Source organism: Leiobunum rupestre, chromosome 2 (assembly GCF_980474605.1).
Source record: "Leiobunum rupestre chromosome 2, qqLeiRupe1.1.hap1, whole genome shotgun sequence".
Classification (NCBI taxonomy): Eukaryota; Metazoa; Arthropoda; class Arachnida; order Opiliones; family Sclerosomatidae; genus Leiobunum; species Leiobunum rupestre.
Genome location: NC_143385.1, coordinates 62,329,777 through 62,354,574, shown reverse-complemented (window position 1 = coordinate 62,354,574; position 24,798 = coordinate 62,329,777). Strand labels below are relative to the sequence as shown.

Genomic DNA, 24,798 nt, shown 5'->3' with positions numbered 1-24,798 from the left:
ACAATGGTTTACGGGGAAAGCTTACTTTACAGGGGCAAATAACATAGACACAATTTACTTAATGAATACTTGACTCGCTAGATGGTAGATAAACTTTCCAGCTTTTTAGTTGCGCCTTGCTGGGTGTGGTTTCGCAACATTATATAATTTCATAATTAGTAAAATTTTGGAAGCTTTTAATAATTCTTTCTATAAATTTCTTACGCTTATCCAATTTGTTAAAGGGAATATAACCTGCAAAGCAATCTTTATGGAAGACCCCTTCAATTTTTCAAATTTCCCTGTACAGTGGCGCCAAACATTTTTAAAGCGAAAGGCAAGAGCGGCCAGAGCTGCAAGCTTTGGTGTTCCACACCAAATACCTGAGGTTATATTCCCTTTAAAGGTGAAGTAAACATATTGCTCTTACGTCGCGAGACTGAGCTTCGCTAGAATGAATTGCAAGAGCGTTAGAAAATAGGAAGGTCCTCGTGATTGGAGCGCGCGCTCCTAGTGTCGGAAAAGTTAAATATAGTGACGTAAGAGCTACATTAAAACCCGAAGGCCGTGTTACTTTATAGGAAGAACTATTGGGGAACATACTCATTGGGTTATTAAAACGCGTTATTAGTATTTAAGATAAAGAAATTTTAGAAATGGAATTTTGTTTAACGGGTGGCCCGCGTAGTTATGGTCGAGATATGGGGGAAGTCTCGTTTTCGTAAATCTCGCTAAGAGGCTCATAATATAGTATCGCTCTGTAGCTTTGGGCTATGGCCGCCATTTTGAGGGCAGTTTTTTATCTATAGGAAAAAGCATGGGTGACGTCGACATACGTCACGCCGATATTACTCTATAAACTCCTCCGGGGAAGTTTTCCAATTCTCATTGAACCCATAGATCATTCTGCTACAGTTCAAAAACCGTGGGCGCTTTTCATTGGTTCTTTGTATTACGACGTATTTGAAAATTAATTATCCCCAAGTATAAATAAAAACATTCGTGATTTAAATATTGGTTCAAATAAACAATTTAATATTTTATAAAAATTATGTGGTAAAATTCATTACATTTAATATTTAATGGAAATGTACTGTCAAAATCAACAGAGGCTAAGCCTATCATTAAAGCATATCAGGATGAGGAAAGCTCATCAAATTCTCTTGATTTAAAACAGTTCCTTTCTGATAAAAACAATTTTAATGATCCCTTAGAATTAGCTGAAATATATAAAAATTATTAATATAAATAACTTATATGAAATGATGAAAACCCTCCTAAGAAGTGTTTCAAATAATTTTAGTATGTTATATTAAAGTCATAATTAGTGTAACCATAAAATGAGATATATGCATAGGAGAACAAACTATGCTAATTAAAGCCCTTTTTGGCGTCACCATAAGTTTGCTCTCCAAAAAAAAAGAACAAAGCCCTTCCAGAGCATTATCTGTTATTACCAACACCAGGTGATTTTTGTAAAAATGTTATAAATGATATCATTCCACTATCAAGGCCCCCCTAAGTTTGAATTGGGCATAAAGGCGCATGTATTCAGCACTAGACAGGCGCTGGAGGAAGCAAATACCCCACCCCCTCTCACCTCTACCACTTATACTACCTCTTACTCTTACCATCCAGTAGCATGCATTGGGGGATTTGTGCATAAGTTTAAGATTTTCATGTCACCAGTTTGGCCAGTCATTAGATAACGTTAAAATCCCATTCGTTTCCAATTTAGGGGGGCCTTGATAGTCTTAAGGTGATATCTAACAGAAAGGTATTTAATATTTGTAGTATATGTTAATTGAAGCAGGCTGAGGAAGAAACTACAAAGAAAAAGACGGTTAGGAAAGTGACCAGAAAGAAAATCATCTTGTAAGATACTAATTAATAATTCCTTAGAAACCATGAATTTCCTTCAAACATTCATGGTCACTTCCTATTACGTAATCTCCTGGTTTTTAATAAAATTTTTCACTTTTTGTGATAAACGTTTAAGTTTCTTTGAGGTATTTTTTTCGCTTTCTTTTGATTGTCTTAACATTACAATGAGGACTTCTTTCGAATGGCTTTTATACTTCAGCCCTTTGTTTTTCTTTCTTCTTGATAACGACTGCAATGCGTAATTCCTTAAGCGAGAACAGCTGACACAGATTTTCTTCTCTGTTAATCTTGTACAACTATCGTCATGTTGACTCGCAGTGTTCCACAGAAAATGCCCGCGTTGCCTTTCTTTAAGCAGTTGTACTACTTCATCTTCACCATTTCCATTGCAGACATTTAGTTTCTTAAGGTCATTTAAAACTGATAATATCGTGACAGAGTCTACTATTTTTTCTGGTAAAGTGATCAAATTATGTTGTTCTATTCTTTGGTTTAAAACATTTAACAAATAACTACCATCGGGCTTAACCGTTAAACGAATCAAAATATTATTCGTTTTATCACTAATGGTAAGTAGTTCCAGCCTTTTGTCGGTTAAGCTCCAAAACCAACCCATTTTTTCTAATGCAATCCATTCTTCCGTGTTTAAGAAATCTTTAAACTTTGAGGTAAATGAAGTTTCGGTGCCTTTTGCTTTTAACGTTTGTTCCACTGAGGTGTACTGTGTAGCTTCAACAATACTTTCTTGTTCTTCATGGGCTTTAATACCACTTAAGTCAAGGGTGTTGGTACTTAGGTGAACGTTGTGCTGTAATGATGAATTATTGATGGTTTTAGTCATTCAAAGAGCTAAAGGTAACAAATACTCACGATGTCTGATTCTATAACAGAATAAGTAAGTGGTGTATCATAATGTAAACCAACATCTTCAATTTGTGGACCCATTTCAGGAATAGGCTTCAATATCGATACCATGCTTTGCTAAGAGAACATGCAAAACTTTATTTAATTATTAAGGTCTTAATAAAAATTATAATTATTTATTACATTAACTGCAATTGTCCTTGAAGTTTGTTTCCCTATTGGGGACATCCGTTTCTTGGGTTTTATTATACTTTTCTGGACAGTACGCGTTAAATTTCCTGGTTCCAAATCCACTCCACGTAGAAATAGCTTAATAAGCGGTAAACAATATTAGTCTACTTGCAAAATTACTTATCATTCGATCAGTAAGAGCTTACCTGGTCATGAATCGGGTTTGGATTACCATCAACAAAATGTTTACTGCAGATGTAGGTGTTTTCATTTATTTTAGACAAATTGAAATCCTCCCTGGCTTCTTTTAGCCATGCAAGCCACTTCTTACATAGAATGGGCTTTGAAATCGGTTTCGGGAATGGGGAAAATCTTACCCCTGACATATAGTCTCGTTGAGAATATCTTGAGTCACTTTTACAGCGCGGATACGCGCACCTTTTAACACCCATTTTCGATTAAAAACTCTCACAAGTCATTAATAATTTAAAAACATCCAAACTAAAATCATAATTTGGATTAATAACAGTAGTTCCTATTAATCAAATCAGCTTTGTTCTGACCCTAACAACCACAACCAAGACACCAACCGTAAATATAACAAGTTGGCAAGCCAAAATATACCTCTCCTCGGAAGAATTGTCCCTAGTGGTATTAATTTCTCGAGATAACCCTTAAAGATATATCTCCGCAATTTAGAGTTATTTGTTAAATTATTAACCCATTTCTATCCCGCCCGGTATAAAATTTTAATTATAATTAAAATAATTGAGACGAAACGACCAATTTTAATTTATTCAGAATATCATAAGTTAAGTAGTTACAACAGTAAGTTAGACGTACTATAACAATGCACAATTGAATTAAACCCTTTTACAGAACAAGTTTATCAGTTAAATATAATACGAAGCAAATTTTAATGAAATATCTACAGAGGCTTTTTGGAATTACTCGCTTACGAAATACTTGCCGCATCTTTAACGCTCATTTCATTTCAACACTCGCCCTTGATGAAGATACCGTAGATATCTGGTAGTGGACGACTCGTTCACTTCCTGTTGACGTTGTGACGCATACCACATGAAAAAGACCAATGCCGTCCAATTTCCAATATCATATAATGACTCGCACACCCAAGAAATCATTGACTGCGTTAGAAATCGTAGATATCCAAATATCCACACCAAATGTATTTACAAGAAGCAAAAACCTTACCATCAACAAAGCACAGAGAGCCACTTGACTAACCGCCAGCTTTTAAAGCAATTAACGTTAAATTATCTCCTTTGAATTAACAGAACTATATATAGGTCGTTAAGAAAGTGGACCACCCACAGGGTCTACCCTTTAACCCTCTAATCTCGGCTGACTGCGCGAAAACAAGATTTAACCTTTAAAAAATACCAGATTAGGCCTTCATAAATTCATTAATAAAAAAAGACTTTATTACCTATTATGCTTACGATGCCTGTCTTAATTTCAGTGAATCTAAGCAGATATCGGTGGTTCTGTGGTACAGCGCTCGACTGCCAAGCCGAATGGTCTGGGTTCGAAACCTGGGTGGCGCATTTGTTTTTAATCAATAGAGAAACGCTAAATTAGAATTTCTTCGATGCAATAATTTCAATTTCAATTCTATTTCAATTAAACCAAAATTTCGTACTCTATTAAATACGCTTCCGATAAAGCTGAAGGTCTAATTTTCAATAAGGCGTAACAAGTGTCGGTGGTTCTGTGGTAGAACGTCCGCCTGTCAATCAGGAGGTCTCGGGTTCAAATCCCGCCCGATGCGATCGCAAATTGATACAAAGACGAATACCGTGTACAACTGGTGGAAACCCTGCCATTGGACGTTGAGAGGTAGCATTACACTCAGCATTTCTTCTCTACAAACCTTGGGTCCGTCCCAAAGTCGTTAATAAGAAGTTGGAGAGAAAACGCCCATATAAACACAACAGACTCAACATGCACATCCATCAGAACACAAACACAACAAATTCAACACTCACAACCTACGCATAAACATTACAAAAACCGTAATACACCAAACCGTCACGACGGTGAGCGAAAAAACACCATCCAAACCAAACCGCAAATGCATCCGTTAACGCTCACCGTCACACGGTGGTTTTGCCAACCCTTTGAGAAACTGCGTACGCAGTGATTACACTTTGCACCGAAAATGCGAACGCGTTCGCAGTCCTGACAGACAGACACACCCACAGACGAACCCACAGACAGACAGACACGGTCGTTGTATAACCCCTCCTAGGGGACTTTGTCCCCTCGGAGAGGTAAAAAATGTCGAGCTGACGACGCGAGAGTAAAAGGAACCGGAATTTATAGAGTATTTCCGTAAAAAAAAGTCGTCGCGTAATCATTTTTACCCCCCTAAAAAGTGTACTGGCCGGCGCGGGCAGTACAGGATTTTGTTTGGGGGGGGGAGTCACACCGTTGAAAAAAAATAAAAATATTTGTACGTACGACCATACGTTTCGGGGGGGGGGGCGGACATGTGCCCCCTGTGCCAAGGCTGTGTTTAGAAGATTTATTTAAATAAAATAGTAATTTAATTGATAATAGAATGCGAGTGAAATAAATTAACAAATTCATGGTGTTACACTTATACCGATGCTCCGTCCCAGTTTAGACTATCTTAGTTTAGGTCTAGGGTGCCATCTTAAAAAACGAAACATTATTTCATAAGTATTATTATGCTATAACTTGTTCGGTTCCAAGTTTTACTTTGCTTCCGATTTTTTTAAATCGATGTGCTCAAGACTAGCTTTGACTGTGTAGAAGCAAAAGTGACGTATAATGACCATTTTTTAATTATGTCACTTTTGGTGGAAGTAATTACGTCACTGATTACAGATTAAGGCGAGAATTTTGCATTACCTGTAATCAGTGCGCATATTTTTAGGAAGTGATTTTTGGCGCACTCGAGAAGAGTAGATAGCACACTGTGCGGTTTTTCCGAGGGGCAGGTCACTTCCATTTTGGGTGCGTCTTAATCATAGTAAAATGATTAAATCAGGGTAATCGTGATTAAATCAGGGTAATCGTGATTAAATCAGGGTAATCAAGATTAAAAAATCTAATCACGATTTAAACGAGATTTAATCATACTAATCATGATCTAATCTATTTAATCATGATTTAATCATTCTAATCATGATCTAATCTTTTTAATTAGATTTACTCATTTTAATTAGATTTAATCATTTTAATTAGATTTAATCATTTTAATCACGATTTAATCATTTTAATTAGATTTAATCATTTTAATCACGATTTAATCATTTTAATCACGATTTAATCATTTTAATTAGATTTAATCATTTTAATCACGATTTAATCATTTTAATCACGATTTAATCATTTTAATCACGATTTAATCATTTTAATCACGATTTAATCAATATAATCGGTCGAATAGAGAATTTATCATTAAAATCAAAACTAAAGTACGATTTAATCATACTAATCACGATATAAATTTTTTAATCAGGATTTAATCATTTTAAACTGATTTAATCATTTTAATCAGATTTAATCATTTAATCGTGATTAAATCAGATTTAAACATTCTAATAATGATTAAACGTGATTTAATTAATTTAATCGTGTTTAAATTGAATTTAATCAAAATAATCACGATTAAATCGGATTTAGTCTTTTGAGGGGTGCGTCGTGAATCAAGGAAGTGACCTGCCCCTCGGGTTTTTCGTATTCTTAATTCTTCATGGCATCTGAAAAAAATTATTTCCCGTACGCAAAGACTCATAACGCAAAATACGTTCTGGCATAAACGTTCAGTTTAGTTTATTAATTAACACATCCACCATTTAAGAAAAACATCATTTATTCGTTAATTTATCGGAACGTAATCAAGACATTTATAATTTTACATTTTCTATTTTAGACTTTTCCAAAATATTTTAAATTTATAATTAAAACGTAATAAAATAAATAATGATATTTATATTTAAATAATAATATTTATAAATTGGAAGCCTCCAGAAAACGTGAATTATTTTCCAACAGCAGAAATCGGTCGATCCTCTATTGCATAAAAAATAATTATAATAATTATAATGAATTTTCCGGATTGAGATTTATTCAAATTCATTCTAAAATATCCGGTGGTAAATGTGCCACGATGCCTTCGAGGAATTCGTCAATTGCAGGCACGGGAAAGGGGGCAAACATCTGCCATTCCTTGCAGATTGGGCATTCGCCTCTAAATTCCCTGTTTTTAGAAATGCACTTGTGGCAAAACAAGTGAGAACACTTGTTCAAGACGCGGGCCCCCGCAACAATGCCATGGCAAATGGCGCATTTGAAGGCGTCCCGCAAATTTTGCACAATTTGGGCGATCACGTTTTCTTTATTTTCCAGTCCAGATTTCAGTTTCTCAATTTCTTCCGAAAGTTTTTTATTTATTTTGTCACTGCGACGATCTTGGGCTTCTTGGCTGGCGTAAATTTCATCTAAGTCCCGATTGAGATGTTGCAATGTGCCTAAATTATCGTCCGTAGATATTGTATTTTCCATAATCTGATTTATATATTAAATTGATAGCAGGAATTTAATAATAAATAATACTAATAATCAGGTAGGCTAAAATTCAGGCACCACCTGAAAATATTGAACGCCGTATAAATCAATTGAAAAAATATAATACCAATTATTATATTTATAAACAATAATAAATGCCGTTACAAAGGGTTATCAACATTCATCAAAATCCCGCTCAATAAAAATCAACCAAGCGTCTCTCAAAAGGCGTGTCTAAACTTGTCAAAACCAAATGGGAAGATAAAGATAGATCTAACGCGGGAGCTGATCGTTAACTAACCTTAACGCTTTATGTCCTCCGACAATATGACGCAATGCTAATTTTGCCGCCCGTCTACCCCACAATATGTTCAAGGTCACAAGAACCGTAACACCGCAACCACTGTCAACTTTCATTTTGCAAAATACACGTTTGAAAGTGACATCTTAATTTTTACGGAAGAAAATCGTATCTACCGCAATTCAAATAAGACACAGTGTTTACAAAGATTACGTACATTTGCATTATTTATTAAATTGGCAAAATTATCTGAAGATGAAACTAAAAGTAGGTTAAAAAGTTGACTCGCTGTCAGGTTACTCTCATTCAACAGTGGCAGATGGATGGGGGAATGCTTTCTCAGTAGACAGTGTATATTATAACTGTGTAGCTCGAACATTTTAAAATTATCTGATTAAATAAATTGATAATTAGAATTCCTAACCTTTTACTTAAAAATTGGCTAAAATTGACGATAGGCTTAACCAGTGGCGTAGCCAGAAATTCTTTAAGGGGGGTCGAAGTATGTGAATGTTAAGAGGGGGTCGAGAAGGGGGTGGAAATTTAGTGCAGTCAAAGGTAGGCTCAAGGTGGGGGGGTTTGGACACGGAACCCCCCTTGTCTACGCCACTGGTCTTAACGGAATTCGGCCAAGTAAATTAACGCACACAACTCAAAAAAATAAATATTTATTTCCACGTTATACAATACTTCAACGCAATTCATCATTCTTTATATTACATACAACAATGCCTTTAAAGCGTTATAAATTAAGAAATTATTGCCAATACCAATGAAATGTCAAATATAATTTGGCACATTTTTTGTACTCAGTGGCGGTTTATGTTTCTTTGAGGCCCTAGGGTGCAAATTTCTCATTTTAGGCGCTCTTAAGTAAAAGTGTGTGTCTTTTAACTGCTATTTAATTTGCGAGGCCTCCAAAGACCACGAAGCCCTAGGCGCCCACTATTGGATAATCCGCCACGGTTTGTACTTCATAAATCTACATTTACTTCCGGTTGTAGATGAAATTTGACACTACCAATGAATTCCTTAATTTGAGGAACCTTAACGTGATCGAAGAATTGCCTTTTACGACAAAGAGGGCATCTTCTACTATACGCCTCATTTCGGGAAATGCAGTCTCCGCAGAAGAGATGGGAGCAGCGCTCTAAAACGCGATAATCTTGAGCGTCAGTCGGTGTTTTCAGACAAATCGGGCATTTAAAGGCGTCCTCCAAATATTGCGCGATGTTACGCGTCAAAGTTTCTCTCTGCGATTTCAAGGTTGAGATTTCTTCCTTTTGAGTTCGATTTTCTTCCAAAATTCGACTATTTTCCATCCGAAGTCGATTAATTTCGTCGTTTTCATTACCTCTAATCGTTCGAATTGACTCGAAGTTTCTACTTAAACATGTAGGTTTATGTAAGCCTATATTTTCGTCGGGACAAATTGCACTTTCAATTTCTCTTTCCATAATTTATTGGGTAATTTATCCGATCTCCAAAAAAATCTTTTAAAATATATTTGTATTTTACGTATTTAAAAATAAATAGCGATAAAACAACGCGCTTGTCTAAAATCGTTTTTACGATTAGAAATCGAGTGGTAAAACGAGAGGAAAAACTAACGGGAGCTAACAGTATCAATGACCGTCACGGACAACACGCCAGTGTTGTTCCGGCCGTTTTCGGGAACGTACTTTCTCCAATCACAAAACGTACTTTCCAAGTTTTTTTTTTGGAAAAACGTACTTTTCGATTTTCCGCTTAGGTTGCCATCTATGTAACCAATTTTCGATGTTTTTTAAATTTAAAAAAAAATAAATTAAAGGGATACTGAAGTGGTAAAAAAGTACTAAATATATGCCAAAAACTAACAAAACGTATTTTTATATCATAAATTTTCAAAACGTACTAAATACGAATATAAAAAACCAAAACGTATTTTCGTATTACAAATTACAAAACGTATTAAAAAAGTACAAATGTACTGCTTAGCACAACACTGCAACACGCGACTACAATGTGATGATATGATGGCCTAGATAAAAATGTCAATGTCGTTATTCGAAAACTCTCCGGGCGGTTACGGCATAGAGGAATGGTTACGGTTTTACTTTTAATTTACGGTCACATTAGACTAATTGAATCTAGATTACAATGATTGAAATATTCCAATAAGTCTTTAGCGTATTAAAATCTAACTTTTGCTGATATTTTAATAAATAGAATCTTAAAAATGGACTCTTTAAAAAAATATGACTTAATCTTCAATTATTTCCTTTTTTAATTACGTAATAGTCACCTAATGCGGACAAATATCAGATTGGGGGGGGGGGGGGAATTAAGGTTAAGAACGAGCTCCAACCGCCATCTAGTAATCAATATACTAACTAGTTTAGAAGTATGATTAACTTTAATTATGAAAGTATTAAACATATAATAGGCCCAATAAAGTTAGAATCAACAAAAATATACTTTAAAAAATTTATAGCATATAAATAATATCAACATCGTTTATTTTGGTTGGAATATACAAAATATATAAAGACTATAAGCCTTTGAAAGGCTTAAGCATCTAATTATTTTTAACATTTAAAAGTTTATAGTTTTAATTTTTTAAATCTATCAAAATTAAGAAAATATATTATTTCAAAAACTTTTTTGGTTACCTTTTAGGTTTGCAATTTATGAGGGAATGTTCACTTTCATGTTTATCCATGAGGAAAGGAGAAGTAATTAGTTGAAGAGGGAGAGGTTGGGGCATAGGATGGAGAGGTTGGGGCAAAGGATGGAGAGGTTGGGGAATATGAGGGAGAGGTTGGGGTGTAGGATGGGGAAGCTGTTGCATAAACTGTTTTTTTTTCATGGTAACTAATTAGTGACTTCTCTTTCATATAAACTTTGGCTTTTTCAATAAATTTATTAATAGCAGGAACTTTAACCTCATGCAAAATGTTACCGCGACAAATGGGGCACTCGTTCTTATTACGTCTCCATGTTGAGATGCAATCCGAACAAAATGTATGGGTGCAGTTTAACGTTATGGCTTCATTCAACAAATCTGAGCAGACAGCGCAATTCAGCTCACTCTCCATATGTTTCATGAAACTCTCCTGGTATTCCATCTGCAAATTCTGGAAAACGTGATATAGTTCTATCACTTCTTGCTGTTTCTCTCTCAATTTGTCCTTTGTTTCCAAATGCTGGGCTGTTTCTTTGGATAACACCTCTTCACTCGCTCGTTTTTGCATGTTGAAATCAGCTTCCAGACTCGTCACGCTGAAACGGAAGGCATCTAAGGTGGTTTCCTTTTTCAACATTTCAGATTCCAAATTACGAACTTGTTTCTCATAGTTAGATAATTTTGATATATACACCAGCTCATTATCCTTCAAACGCTGAATTTCTTTATCTTCTTGGCACAGTTTTTTGGTTCCATACTGTTGGGTTTCAGGTACCATTAAATTTAACTTCAAATCCCCAATTTGTTCATCTTTTAAAACTAATTTACTGGTATAATCTTTAACTAATTCCATCTTTTCTTTTTGGAAAGCCACAACTTCATTCTTCAACCCAGTATTTTTATCCAACAAATCTTTTACATCTTTTAAAATGTGCGAGTTAGATTGACGCAAATCCTTTATCTGAGTACACAATTTGGAAATTACATTCATTTTTCGTTCCACCTCCAAATTGCGTTCTTTCAAAGTATCTTCGAGCTTTTCCAATTTTGAATCAGTTTCCCGCGTAAGTTGTAATTTGTCAGATTCAAGAGTGCTGATTTTGGTTCTGGAATTGACTAAATGGTTGTCGTATTTTTTACGGAGATCTTCAAATTCTAAAATTTTCTCTAATAACTCTTGCTCTTTAAGACTCAATTTGCCATTCAATTCGTGTACTTTTTTAAGATTCTTCTCTAAGGAATCCTTTTCGAGATGGTTGACACTCAGCAGATGGTCAATTTCTTTTTGTAGGTCTATAGCTTCTTTCTTGTATTTTTCCTCTCGGGTGCTAAAGTCAACATTTAGTTTGTCCTTCTCCACTAACTGCTGCTTTAAATCTTGCATCATTTTACTATGCTGATAGTTTTGATTACGCAAGTCGCAACATTTGGCACGCATTTTATCAAGAGATTTGGAAACTATTTGATTTTTCGAACTAACCTTGTCGACTTGCGAGTAACTCTTTTCCAAATCACTAAGCTTGGTTTCTAGGTAACTCTTCTGATATGAAGTCCACTCGTGGGTTTTATTCATGTCTTCTAGCTGAATTTGGAGTTGGCAGGTTAATTCCTTCTCAGCTAGTAGTTCCATATCTTTTTGCCATATTTCTAAAGTTAATTTGCTACGTTCCACCATGACTTCAGTTCGGAAGTTATCATGGTTAACTTTAACTGCTCGCAATTCAATTTCCAGCTCTTCAATTTTCTTTACATTTTGTGTCTGATAGAAATTCTTTAATTCTTCATAATCGGACTCGAGGCTAGCAACATAACTTAGACTCATGTCATTATCCTCTTCCAATTTCTTTAATTTTGAGATAAAATTTTTAGTTTCTTCATCAAAGGCACTTTTGTAACATTTATGTAATTCTTCTATGTCCGATTCCAAGCTGGAAATGTATCGTTGACTTAGGTGGTAATCTTTTAAAAGTTTAAGGTACTTTTCCGGCAATTCTGAATTTTTTGTACTTTTGTCATGGATAACATCTCTATTTGGATTCTGGAAAAAGCTATGTTGCGGATCTTCAAAATCTGATTTTGTTAATGATAATTTTTTTAAATTTTCCCCATAATATTCTTTCAAAGGTGGTTGCTGTGATAACTCTTGGTCTAAGTTTTTATGGTTGTCACTATTAAAATAAACTACCTCTTTGTTTATCTTAGAATTTGACACTTCAATTTCATGTCGCTTAAACTTTGTGAATTTTAACGTAACACTTCCGAGTAAAATTACATCTCCTACTTTCAGATGATATCCATTTGAGTCACTCATAGCTTTATGATTTACAAATATTTCATGATTCTTAGAGATATTCTTAAGAAACCAACGTGAGAAGCCCTGGAATACAACAGCATGTTCTGGAGCATTAGATTCAACTTTAATATCACAATGAGTGGCATTGCCTATTAACATTCGTTCTTTATTTAGTAGTAAGTACTTTGTGTCTAAGGTCTCCCAATCTCTATTACCTTCGACAACTTTAAAGCAGTATTCTTCAGCCATTTTGGCGATTGAAGAAAGAAACTCTAAAAAAAAATGATTTTAAGTTTTTAAAATTATGATTTCCACAACAGATAACAATAAAGATTACTTTTACTTTCGCTTGGGGATGGGCCCCGGGTAACGGGTTATCACGTTTTTAAAAAAAATTGCGTCATAGAAACAGCTGCTACTAACGACAACAAATCGGCCTTGTAAGGCTTGTATGAATGTCAAACAGAAAAGTAAAAATTTCCGATTTTCTTCCAGAAATTTTGGGAAATTGTCTAAAAATATTCGCAGTACTGCCATCCTTTACAGATAAAAATTTCCTTTCCAAACAGATCATTGAGTGATCATTTTTAGTTTTTTACACGTGGTTTAGAAATAAATTTAAGCTTTAAAGTTTAAAGCGTTTTAATACGGATCGAAATATTTCAAGGTATTACTCGCACATTGCTATGTTACATTCAATCGTAATCTGTACAACGGTTTAATAACCCATTAAATTAAGAATGTAGTAGCTTAGATTTTAAGCCTTTGCTATATTTGCATGCTGAGCAGCTGAACACTTATTTATGGTATGGAGTCTAAGGTAACCTTTTCTTTCATAGCTTACCAAAAATGGAAAACATAAATTCTGTTCCTGATAACCAAGATCAAGGTTTTAAAAAGATCACTCGGAAGAAAGGCATGAAAAGGAAGTTACGTGACATGGATACTGATTCCAAACAAAACAGCCATGCGAAACAAGCTCGACATTTGGATGGAAACATTGAAATGAGAAAAATTCCAGTTCCTGCTAACAGATACACACCTCTCAAAGAAAACTGGATGAAAATCTTCACACCCATCGTTGAACATTTACATTTACAAATCAGATTCAATCTTAAAAATCGTACGGTGGAAATCAGAATGAGCAAAGATACAGATGATATTGCAAACCTACAAAAAGCAGCTGATTTTGTTCGTGCATTTACTCTAGGCTTTGATGTGGATGATGCTGTTGCACTACTAAGACTTGATGAACTATTTCTAGAATCTTTTGAGGTCACGGATGTCAAACCCTTGAAGGGAGACCATCTAGCTAGGGCCATTGGAAGGCTAGCCGGCAAAGGGGGAAAAACCAAATTTACTATTGAAAATGTCACGAAAACTAGAATCGTATTAGCTGATAAGAAAGTTCATATTATGGGTTCATATCAGAATATCAGAGCTGCCAGAACAGCTATTTGTAGTTTAATTTTGGGAAGTCCCCCGTCTAAAGTTTATGGAAATATGAAACAAATTGCGAGTAGAGTTTCTGAAAGGTTTTGAATAAAAATGCAAATAGTAAATAAATTTTTTGTAAAATTACATGATTAAAGATGTTTAAAGAATATAATTTTCTTTTATAATTTAAATATGGGATTAAAAATAAAAATAGACTATAGAAACAAATAAAATTTTTACTATTTACTCATTATTGAACCAAAGTTAGTCTTACTACATTGTGACCACGCCTCTTAGACTTTATAATTTTTCCTGTATTTCCAATGCCTTCCTATTTTACTAGGAATTTTTTGAAAAAAGTAACAAGCATTTTGAACAAAACTCCCATCATAAGTATCTGAAACTTTGTTTTCCTGGAAATTAAATTATCCTATATTTAAAAAAAAAATCCTACAAATAGAGCTCAAATTTAATTTTACCCTGTTACTATTAATAATGAATTGATACATTCTTGATATAACCAAAAGTATATAATATCTCTATCGAAAGATGTATCCTTATACTTATAGGAAAAACATACATAGAACTTCATAGGCTTGAGTCATTTTTTAATTATTTACCTGCCAAACTACTTCAGGGTTCTAAATTAGGGTGTATTTTACTCCACTTGAAGTAAAATGTAAAAATTACTTATATAAGCCATTTTTCCTGGTGTAATAGTTTGTTTTAGCTAGTAGTATTTTTCCTTCCAAAACTTTGTTTGCAAAAAATGATTTGAGTGAATATAAAATTTATTTATTTAATGATTACATAACAAATTTGAACTGGAATATACCTTAAAAAGAATATTGGGGAATTTGGATGCTATGATTATTGTGATTGGGCACGGGACTCTTTAATTTTTTCTCTGTGCTTTTTCTCATCAGGGGAATAATTAAGAACCATATTTTCTATGAAATTGTCAATGATGACGCAATTAACTTCTATCTGGATATCAGCTCTACAAATGGGGCAACCACGTTTCTCTTTCTTCCACGCATTAATACACTGATAACAAAAACTGTGAGTGCATCCCAAGGTGACTGTATTGATGAAGAATTCTGAACAAACTGAGCAAACCAATTCTACATCCATGACAGCCGTTATTTGACGATGAGCGTTGGAGAAAGCTTGGTCATTGGACATATTGTACGCTAACAATTCCGAACTTAAATTATCGGCGTCTCGACATTTTTTGCGCAGCTCTTTACGCATATCTTCCAACTGTTGTAAAAGGTTTTTCTCCCCTTCAATGCGTTCTTCATTCAGTTTTTCTTTTTCAATGTCAAATTCTTTTTGTATCTCAATTTGGGTATTTAAAGCATCAGCGATTTGTTGTTTAGCCCTCATCTCGGCGTCCATTTTCTCCTGCACCAATTTTTCATTCTTGCGTAACAATGTGAAACGTATTTCCTCATTATTTTGCTCCAGACGTCCTTTGTCTCTTTCCAAACTCTGTACTTGTTGCATTAGGGAAACATTTTTTATTCGTTCTGTAACTAATTGCTCTTCAATAGCTGCTTTTTCTTTAGTCAATGATTCACATTGTTCTTGCAATTTCTGAGTTATTTTAGCAACATCTGTAGTTTCGCGTAGTTTATCTTCCAATTCTTTTATTTTATCAACAGCATTGGTTGCTTCAAGGGAATGATCGACACCATCCTTCTCATTTAAAAGCTGTTCATTTTTTGATATCAATTCAGCTAAGTTGAAGTTGCTTTCCAAAAGCTGGGCTTCCGAATCTTCATCATTCTCCATTAGAATATCATCTGCTATTTTGGGAACTTTCGGTTTACTCTTTTGCAAAATTAATGTATCATATTGATCTGCATGAGCTTTAAGCACATCCAATTGACTCGGTGGGTCTACCTCCATTGCTGAAACATTTTTGATACAGCCATTAGAAGATATACAGCAAGGGACTTTGTGGTACTCAGTTGGAAGTGATAAAGCATCATGACTGTTTAGAACGAACTTAAAATTGCAGATGTTGGGTGGACCAAGACAGATTACATCCCCTTTAACTAGCTTGTAGTAAACCTTTGGTGTAATTTGGTTGTTGTTAATGTAAACACCATTCGTGCTGTTCGTATCTTTGATTTGCCATTGGTTTTCACACTTCATGAGTACAGCGTGATTTCGGGAAACGTTTTCTGAGTCAATCCAAATTGAATTGGTGTTTGAGCGCCCGATTACGACGCGGTTAAAGTTGACAAAGAATATTGGTACACCTCGACCATTATCATTGACTTTTGTAAGACAGTCTAGGCTAAACTGTTTATTAATTGAAATTGATGTGTTCGAATGCGAATTATTTGGCATTGACATTGCAGCAGTAGCCATTTTATTGCTAATTTAAAATTCTAGTACATAAAATAAAATTTATGTAGTTTACACAGTCAAAACAGATTGTAACTGGCAATCGACGGAATAAGAAATGACAACAGCATAGAGTATATACTCTATGACAACAGGCTTATTATGGCAATGTTACCAGTTCTGGGTGAATATTAAACACAAATTCACGGAAATATTGGCTGCGTTCAACAACTCTTAAAAAGCTCAGCGCTGAGCTCAACGGTCAGCGGTTTTTTGCTGAACGGGTTTTTGACTTCCGGTTTTGACGTCACGTTGATCATCGGAGACTCAGCGGAAACATCGGCTGAGCGAGATGGTTTTTCCGTTGCTCATCGGTGTCGTGACGTCATTCAACAAAGTTAAAGGAGGGGTAGCAGACGATATTTTGTTCGTTAAGTCAGCGAACTATAAATCGTACAACAACTTTTAGATTTTTTGACGTAGCGGATTTTCTCCGTTGATAGTTGTTGAACGCAGCCGTTAATGAAAAACCTTTTAAATTTTTGGCAAGGGTGCCCGATTAAACAATAAATATTACCCTTGGGTTAGATAAAGGGCCAAAAATAAAGTAAGCAAAAGAGCCAAAACCATAGAAATCTAATAACATAGAATGATTCCGTATAAATACAAAATGGGCCAATTACATTTTCGGAGGTTTCGTCATTATCAGCCAATCACGATTCAAAGAGTGACTACAGCAACGACTCGTTGCCATCTAGTTTGAGTTACTGAAAATAATAATTCGATTATGGATTACGTCACCTTAAGAATCCGCATTTGATTGGCCCACGTCAATTGAGTCGAGTTTAATGTAGTTTTTAAACATGGTAGACTGTTTCTTTACTCGTAAAGATTTTTCTCTTATATGCAAACGTTTTGGATAACTATTGCGTTGTTTGTTGTTATGGCTCCTCGATGCTTCCTTTCCACATGTAGAAAACGATTTGCGGTGGACGATAATGTGTCGTTGTACAGCTAAAAGTTTGGGTTTTCTTAAGCCTCGGGCAATTTGAAATGTTAACAAACGGTGGGCTTTCAAATTGATGATTTGGTAAAAATTACTTCAGGAAGTTCAGTGAGCCTAGTGGAAAAACAACTCAGGACTATAATTACTACAATAGGTGGTTTTTTTTCGCCTGTTCTGGGTTTTTTGAGAAGGTTAAAAAGTGTAGCCATATGACGTCATTTTACTACAATTCTGTCTTGACGAAAAAAACGAGTTGGAGTAGAAAGGGAGTAGTTAAAGGTTAAAGGTTATTTATAAAAAGTTTCCCATCATATTTTCGTGAAACGAAATTTAAGCAGACGACAAAACTAGATTACTCCCTCTACACCTCCTTTCGAGGAGGAGTAAAAAGTGTAACCCTAATACTCCGGAACAAGCGAACAAAATTCGGGACAGGGTAAATCTTACCCCAAGAACAGGCGAATAAAACGTTTTAGGGTAAAAACTTTACACTTTTTGTCCCCGGACAAGCGAAAAAAAAAAACCACCTATATCCGTTTTTTAAAAACACTTTATTTAACATTGTAAATATCGGTCTTCGTTGAGTACTATCTCTTATGTTGTTTAACAGTGGAATGTTGAATTTAAGCAGAGTGCGAGACATTTATCTTGGCTAAGCTTCTAAGAGAAAAAGCATATTATTAAATAGAAGGTAAAGTTTTGAAAAATAAGACAATTATCAGTATGATCAGTCCCTGAAGATGTCATGCTAGGCACGACGAAACTAGTCGGACTTTCATTGTAAATATCATAAATATTTTATTAAATATGCAAATATAACGAAGTCGTTTTTAATTTCATTAATCATCAACTACGCATATTGAACTTGCAAACCTCCTAAGCCTAAGTATGCCACTGTACCTTCATTCCATTCAAAATTCTTCACTAACGGTTTGTTTCACCACGAACAGTAAAAAGGTGGATTACGTTAGATTTTAACCCTTTTATTCATCCTAGTAATTTTGGGAGACACACTATTAGCTACTAACATATGTATTTAAGCCAATGGAAAACCTCTAAATTGAGAAGGAATTTTTTGTGTCGGAATTTTAGTCAGCCCAATGTAGCTTTATTGAAATTCATAAACTCGCTCGGTTTCTTTATTTATTCAAGAAAACACTTGGAAAGCCTCAGGGGCTTATGTCCAAGCTTCAGAATACAGGGAGTAGGTACATAACATGAATGTATTCATTTCAACCATGAATATCGAACTGCATTAGGTAGTCTGACCTCAGTCGCTAGGATGGGAGGGGCTTAGCTTTCATGACGTCGGTCACGCGCCGCCCATCTCAGCCCCAGATGGTAGAAAGGATAATGATATAGTTCGATATTCATAGTTGAAATGAATACATTCATGACATAACCAACAATAATATTAGTACACTAGAAAAGAGAGATACAAAATGATTAGAACAATACAAAGAAAAAATAATACTACGAAATACCCTAATACTGCAGATAGGGAGACGCTAGGTTTTCTCAGCTAGGTGTTATTTTTGTGTGACCATATCATCCGGCAGGCTAAACAATGATGCTGTGGGAAAATGGTTTTGCCGGGTTGTTACACGGGCTTGTACAGCTTTTGGGTATGACCTCGAGTAGTGGATTCAGAATTGAGGGTGAAAAAGTCAGAGAAATTGAGATCGAGGCCGTTATAGAAAAACTTATGGAGATGGGCTGAAATCCTAGGGTTTTCAACCTGGAAGGGACAGGTTTTTTTTTCCGAACAAGTGACTAACTCTGAAAATTTATTTTGAGCTTTTTGCAAAGAAGAGAGATCAGTAACTAGGTGTGGAGTAAAATTGGGGAACAGTAAATTAGTCGATAAGTCGTAAAGCCAGGGAGTTAAATAATTGTTTAATATTAACCCCTGTAGCAAATTAGAGTCGGGCCGACGTCGGCAAAAGGTACTAAACACTAAAGTCGGCCGACCTTGGGATTTAGGGTCGAAATGTCCTAGGGGTAAAAGGGTCGGCCGCCTACAAAACGTCGACTCTTTACCGCCTTTTAATAGACCTAAGAACCGACTCCGAAACGACGTCATCCCGACTTAGAATGTATTGTATCATTACGTCGAAACGACTTACTTTTTGATATTTGATGAGACTGAAAATGACCAAATAAAACCGTAAATATAGCTATATAAATAGCTATATACGTGTATGTAGTTGGTCAAGTTCCATGAACGGGACTCACGGGAGTGAAACAATGAGTTTATTTCCGTCAATCGGAAAGCTCTTAAATCTAGAGTACAGAGTTCTAGGGTTTCTTAGGGCATAGTAAAAGTAACGGATGAATCTTCATTAATAATATCTTAGCCTAACATATTTAGCTATACGAATGTAACCTACTTGAGCTGAGAGATTTTTAATAATTAAACATTCTTAGATTGAATATATAATCTTTTTCGAAAAAATATAATACAGAAAGGAAGTTATTTTAAAAATATTTCAATTTGTTTTATTAAATCGCCAAAGTTTCACAGTTTTGAGCGATTAATTGGCAAAGCACGACCTTAAATCGACTCTTTGTGCTACAGGGGTAATAATTAAATGTAAGGTCTATTTTAAGTCGGATAATGGTCGGCATACCGACCATAAATAGTCCCAAAAAATGATTTACGGTTTTAGTGTCGAAAAAAGTTCGGACTTTTTTAGGTCGGCATTTGGTCGTCGACTAAGCGACTTTTCGACCGTACCCCGACCCTAAAACGTTTTCATGTGCTACAGGGGAAGGGGTGGGGATCGAAAATTTAAGTTGCGTCGAATTAGACCAGCAATGGAGCATATGCAATTAGTAATTTTGTGAGTATGAGTCGAAAATTTAAGACTAGCTGGGATCCATTGTGATACCGAGGTCACGTTCAGAAAGAGTCGATGAAATAGCGGAGCCCATGATAGTGTAAACATAGTTTAGGTTTTACGCCCGAGATGTAGCACCAAACACTTCGCTGTGTTGAATGATACGCCATGAGAGTTAGCCCAGGTAACTACCACGTCGAAGTCAGCCTGGAGTGCCCAATTGTCGAAATGTAGTTTAATTTTGTGAGACAGTTTTGTGTCATCAGCGAATAGTAAAATCAAGGCAACATACACAACAGCAGACAGATAATTAATTAAAACGTTAAAGAGCAGGGGACCCTGGTTCACAGTACTCCGAGCTGAAGCCTGACCTTGCAGGACAACCCTTTGCTTACGGTATACGAGGTAATTCTTTAACCAACACAAGGCGGACCCCTCAATACCAGCCACCTGAAGCGCCTCGAGAAGAATGTTGTGCGGAATCGAATCGAAAGCCTTGGAAAAATCTAGGAAAATAATTTCTACACTATAGTCCTCATCAAGCCAACGAGACCAAGTATTAGCGGCATGTAGCAGGTTCGTCAGGCAAGACCGCTTGGAAAGAAAACCGTGTTGTGAGGGGGAGAAAAAATTTGTACTGTGCAGAAAAGAAGTAATTTGGTCATGGGCTAGGTGTTCAGAAAATTTTGGAACCTGATTGAGATTGCTAATTGGGTGGCAGGGGCGGATTAACCCTTTCAGCGCCTTTAGGCACAGAATAATTTTCCACCCCTTTGCATTGTCTAACGGGTTGGTCAGCTAAGTAGGGGCAACCCATGTACTTCGACCGTGGGGCTTTATCACAGTTTTGGCGCCCCTAGAAAAATGGCGCCCTAGGCACGTGCTTACTAGGCCTAATCGTTAATACGCCCCTGTTGGGCGGTTAGTTGTGGGGTCAGATCTAGAACCTTTTTTATGGATGGGGGTTATGTGGGCCTCTTTCCAAGGTAGTGGGAGTTCACAAAGAGCCAATGAGCGAGAAATGAGTATGTACAAGGGGAAAAACAGCTCATTAGCAAGGGACAAAGGAGGTGATACCTCAGATTAAATTTTCGATCCCCACCCCTTATTAAAGGGATCCATCACTCACAACAGGGGGAGGCATAGGGGTAACATAAAATCCAGACTTGCAGTGTTCTTCAAAACCAGTTTTTGTGTGAGTGAGGTATCCCTTTAAACAATTTTTTAACTCCCCGGCTTTACCACTTATCGATTACTGTTTCCCAATTTGGACTCCACACCTAGTTACTGATCTCTCTTCTTTGCAAAAAGCTCAAAATAAATTTTCAAAGTTAGTCACTTGTTTGGAATAAAAACCTGCCTCTTCCCGGTTCTTTTGTAGTGTACTAATATTATTGTTGGTTATGTCATTAATGTATTCATTTCAACCATGAATATCGAACTATATCATTATCCGTTCTACCATCTGGGGCTGAGATGGGCGGTGCCTTTCTGCGTTTTACGTCATCATTTGAGCCAATCAGGAGACAGACATTTGTCGTTGACTCGATCCACAAAACGCTTCCGGGATGTAGAAAATATAGATTAATTATAGGATTTAAGTGTATGATATAAGATAAGTTAAAATTAGAATTTAGTATAAATAAAATTAAGTGTAACCAAATTTCGGACGGAATTCCCACTCTGTATTGTATATATTTCTTGTTATTTTTGTGTAAAAACCCCACTCCTCGAGATTCGATTAAACTAATGGATGTATCATGGACTAATTAATGTATACACAGGGACGGTCCGCACAACGCCACTCTCTCATAAAATCGGCGACTAAGTCTTGTTAATGCTGTTCCCTCTTTTCCTCCCCCCTTAAGCAAAGTTGCCGAGTCAAAACGTCATCAAACGGAAAAACGATGCTGCCCTCTATCTGCAAGTCTTGGAGTCTATCGATGTTGGCGTCTGCTTATGATTTGAAAAACAAACGGTTTTTTTCGTTCATTTGAATAAGGTGTATGATTTAAGAGCTTTAATTTATTTAAGTAGTTTTACAAATTAATTATGAGGAAAAAGCTGTGTGTTTACCCTTCGTGTAAAAGTGATTCGAAGTATTGTCATAAAGAACACACGAAAGATTTCTTTATACCTTTCCTGTTCATCTTTTTCTAAGCCTTGTCCAAAAAAATCTTTGATTTACCATTATCGGAATCACTTAAATCCACTTTTTTAATTTTCTTTTTGTCTGGACAAATTGAGAATAACGTCTCGAATGTATGGGCCGAAAAATTAATATCAATCAATTTAATTGTTAATATAAATGAATTCATTTACCAAACGCACGTGGAGCTTACAACATCGCCGGCAAGGCGACTGCTTTTTTTGTACCCTTAAACCTTTCCTCCCGTTTCCATCCCCCTTGACTCAGTTTGTCGTTAGTTCGCACAATCGCCGCTCGAGGGCACATTTAGCAATCGCTAGCCGCTAAATTTCCTATGCGGACCGTCCCTGTGTATACATTAATTAGTCCATGGATGTATTGTGTAGAAAAGAAGAGTCGGAAAACACAGCGGGAGTAAAGAGTCGTGGTGCCACTTCGACGTTGCTGCCTTTCAAGATACTTCGAAACGACGGTTGAGATTAGGGGTCACCTGACCACTAATTCCCTCACATTCAAATTTTTTGTGTATAAAGGCTAGATTTCTAGCGAAATACGTGAGATAGCTTGTAGAACTTGTAGGGCACACATGAAAAGTCCCAACCTTAAATTAGGGTTGAAAGAAACCAGTCATCAATTGACGGCTTTTAAAATTCATTTTGCGCGTGAAAATACCTCTACATGTTATGGTCAAAAAAGCACGCAAAGAAGGCTGTGTGCCCAAGACATGTACCTGTAGTGTCGCGCGCTAAAACGTCATTTCAAAATCCGTCAATTTTTCTTCAAATAAAATAATACTTTTTGCAAATATAGAAAATCGTAATCATTTTAATATAGTACGAAAGCGTAGTCATAGTATGGTGTGTGAGAGCTTTAGAGTTCCCAATAAAACTTTAAAACTATATATAGTCAGTCTATAGCGAGCTAGAAATAAAAACTCTCCGCGGTCTGGTAGGATCCCGCTAATTAAAATTCTACACGGGATTACGCGATTTAACCATAGAATAAAATGAGTCTTGATGCTTAGAAAAATACCTCTACTACTACAAAATCAATTGATAGTCATAAATAAAGGAATGTGTTATTCATATTCTTACCTATTTTCGTTCAATCAAATGTGTTTTAAAATTTTATAAACTAAATTTAACGCTAAGCCTTGGCACTTAAAGTTTCAAAACGTTGCCCTTCAATTCAATTTTTGAGCGGCGGCGGGTGACCGACGTCATGAAAGCTAAGCCCCTCCCATCCTAGCAACTGAGGTCAGACTACCTAATGCAGTTCGATATTCGATATGCAGAGGTATCCTGGGGCCCGGGGTCAAACTTACTTGCGGGCCCCTTCGATTTGCACCCCCCCCCCTTGAGCCTTAAATCTTTTCCCCAAGTTACCTTAATTTGCACCCCCTCCCCCTTGAGCTTCTTGGATGGGCCTTACAGCGACGGGCCCCCTCATGGGCCCTTTTCATCCGGGGCCGGGGATTTTGCCCCCCCCCTCTGCACGGCCCTGATGTTATGTTCCTACTCCCTGTATTCTGAAGCTTGGACATAAGCCCCTGAGGCTTTCCAAGTGTTTTCTTGAATAAATAGATAAATAAACAAACCGAGCGAGACAAAAAATTCCTTCTCAATTTAGAGGTTTTCCATTGGCTTAAATACATATGTTAGTAGCTAATAGTGTGACTCCCAAAATTACTAGAATGAATAAAAGGGTTAAAATCTAACGTAATCCACCTTTTTACTGTTCGTGGTGAAACAAACCGTTAGTGAAGATTTTTGAATGGAATGAAGGTACAGTGGCATACTTATGAGTAATTATGTTACATATGCTTTTAAGAATCTAGCGCGTTATCGGGTTTTTTTTTGGCTATTTTGCTTACTTTATTTTTGGCCCTTTATCTAACCCAAGGGTAATATTTATTGTTTAATCAGGCACCCTTGACAAAAATTTAAAGGTTTTTCATTAATATTTCCGTGAATTTTATAGCGTTTTCCATTGGGATCGCTCGGAGACCGCTCGAGATTTTACGATGACGTCAGGACTCTTACTCGGACCGACGCAAAATCCTTGTAACTGAAGACAGACCAGTTTTGAGTGGTCCGCGAGCGAGTGATTCCGCCAATGAAGGACGTAACTCACCCTCGGAGCAGGTTTTTTCTACCGAATAAAAAACGAAAATAAATTACGAGCAGTCCGCGATCGCTCGGACCCATAGAAATCTCATAGGTAACTAGAATGCTGCCGTGTAACTGGCAAATGGACCAAACGCCGTGGCAGACGATAGCCAGATCTCA

The 24,798-nt window shown here is 36.1% G+C and overlaps 4 protein-coding genes across 6 annotated transcripts; 1 reads left to right on the top strand and 3 right to left on the bottom strand.

Annotated features, from left to right (window-relative positions):
• Positions 1 to 1,191: 1,191 nt before the first annotated feature.
• Positions 1,192 to 3,456, bottom strand: LOC149958661 (uncharacterized). Its single transcript, XM_090164994.1, has 4 exons — positions 3,105 to 3,456; positions 2,911 to 3,036; positions 2,734 to 2,844; positions 1,192 to 2,671 (listed from the first exon to the last, which is right to left on the bottom strand). The coding sequence occupies exons 1-4, from the start codon at positions 3,348 to 3,350 to the stop codon at positions 1,922 to 1,924; spliced, it is 1,233 nt and encodes a 410-aa protein (XP_090021120.1). The 5' UTR covers positions 3,351 to 3,456; the 3' UTR covers positions 1,192 to 1,921.
• A 6,787-nt stretch (positions 3,457 to 10,243) lies between these two features.
• LOC149958660 (uncharacterized) lies at positions 10,244 to 13,133 on the bottom strand. Of its 3 annotated transcripts, XM_090166020.1 has the most exons (3): positions 13,058 to 13,133; positions 10,562 to 12,992; positions 10,244 to 10,498 (listed from the first exon to the last, which is right to left on the bottom strand). In XM_090166020.1, exons 2-3 carry the CDS (start codon positions 12,967 to 12,969, stop codon positions 10,456 to 10,458), a joined length of 2,451 nt encoding a protein of 816 aa, XP_090022146.1. In that variant the 5' UTR covers positions 12,970 to 12,992; positions 13,058 to 13,133; the 3' UTR covers positions 10,244 to 10,455. The 3 variants fall into 3 exon arrangements, with proteins under 3 accessions (XP_090022146.1, XP_090022144.1, XP_090022145.1); XM_090166018.1 differs by having other exon boundaries at positions 10,244 to 12,992; XM_090166019.1 differs by having other exon boundaries at positions 10,244 to 12,992; positions 13,064 to 13,121.
• A 149-nt stretch (positions 13,134 to 13,282) lies between these two features.
• On the top strand, positions 13,283 to 14,269 carry l(1)G0004 (RNA-binding protein pno1). Its single transcript, XM_090164993.1, has 2 exons — positions 13,283 to 13,387; positions 13,560 to 14,269. Exon 2 carries the CDS (start codon positions 13,570 to 13,572, stop codon positions 14,260 to 14,262), a length of 693 nt encoding a protein of 230 aa, XP_090021119.1. The 5' UTR covers positions 13,283 to 13,387; positions 13,560 to 13,569; the 3' UTR covers positions 14,263 to 14,269.
• A 758-nt stretch (positions 14,270 to 15,027) lies between these two features.
• Positions 15,028 to 16,539, bottom strand: LOC149958658 (E3 ubiquitin-protein ligase RNF8-like). Its single transcript, XM_090167233.1, has one exon. It carries the CDS (start codon positions 16,537 to 16,539, stop codon positions 15,028 to 15,030), a length of 1,512 nt encoding a protein of 503 aa, XP_090023359.1.
• Between the last annotated feature and the right edge of the window lie 8,259 nt (positions 16,540 to 24,798).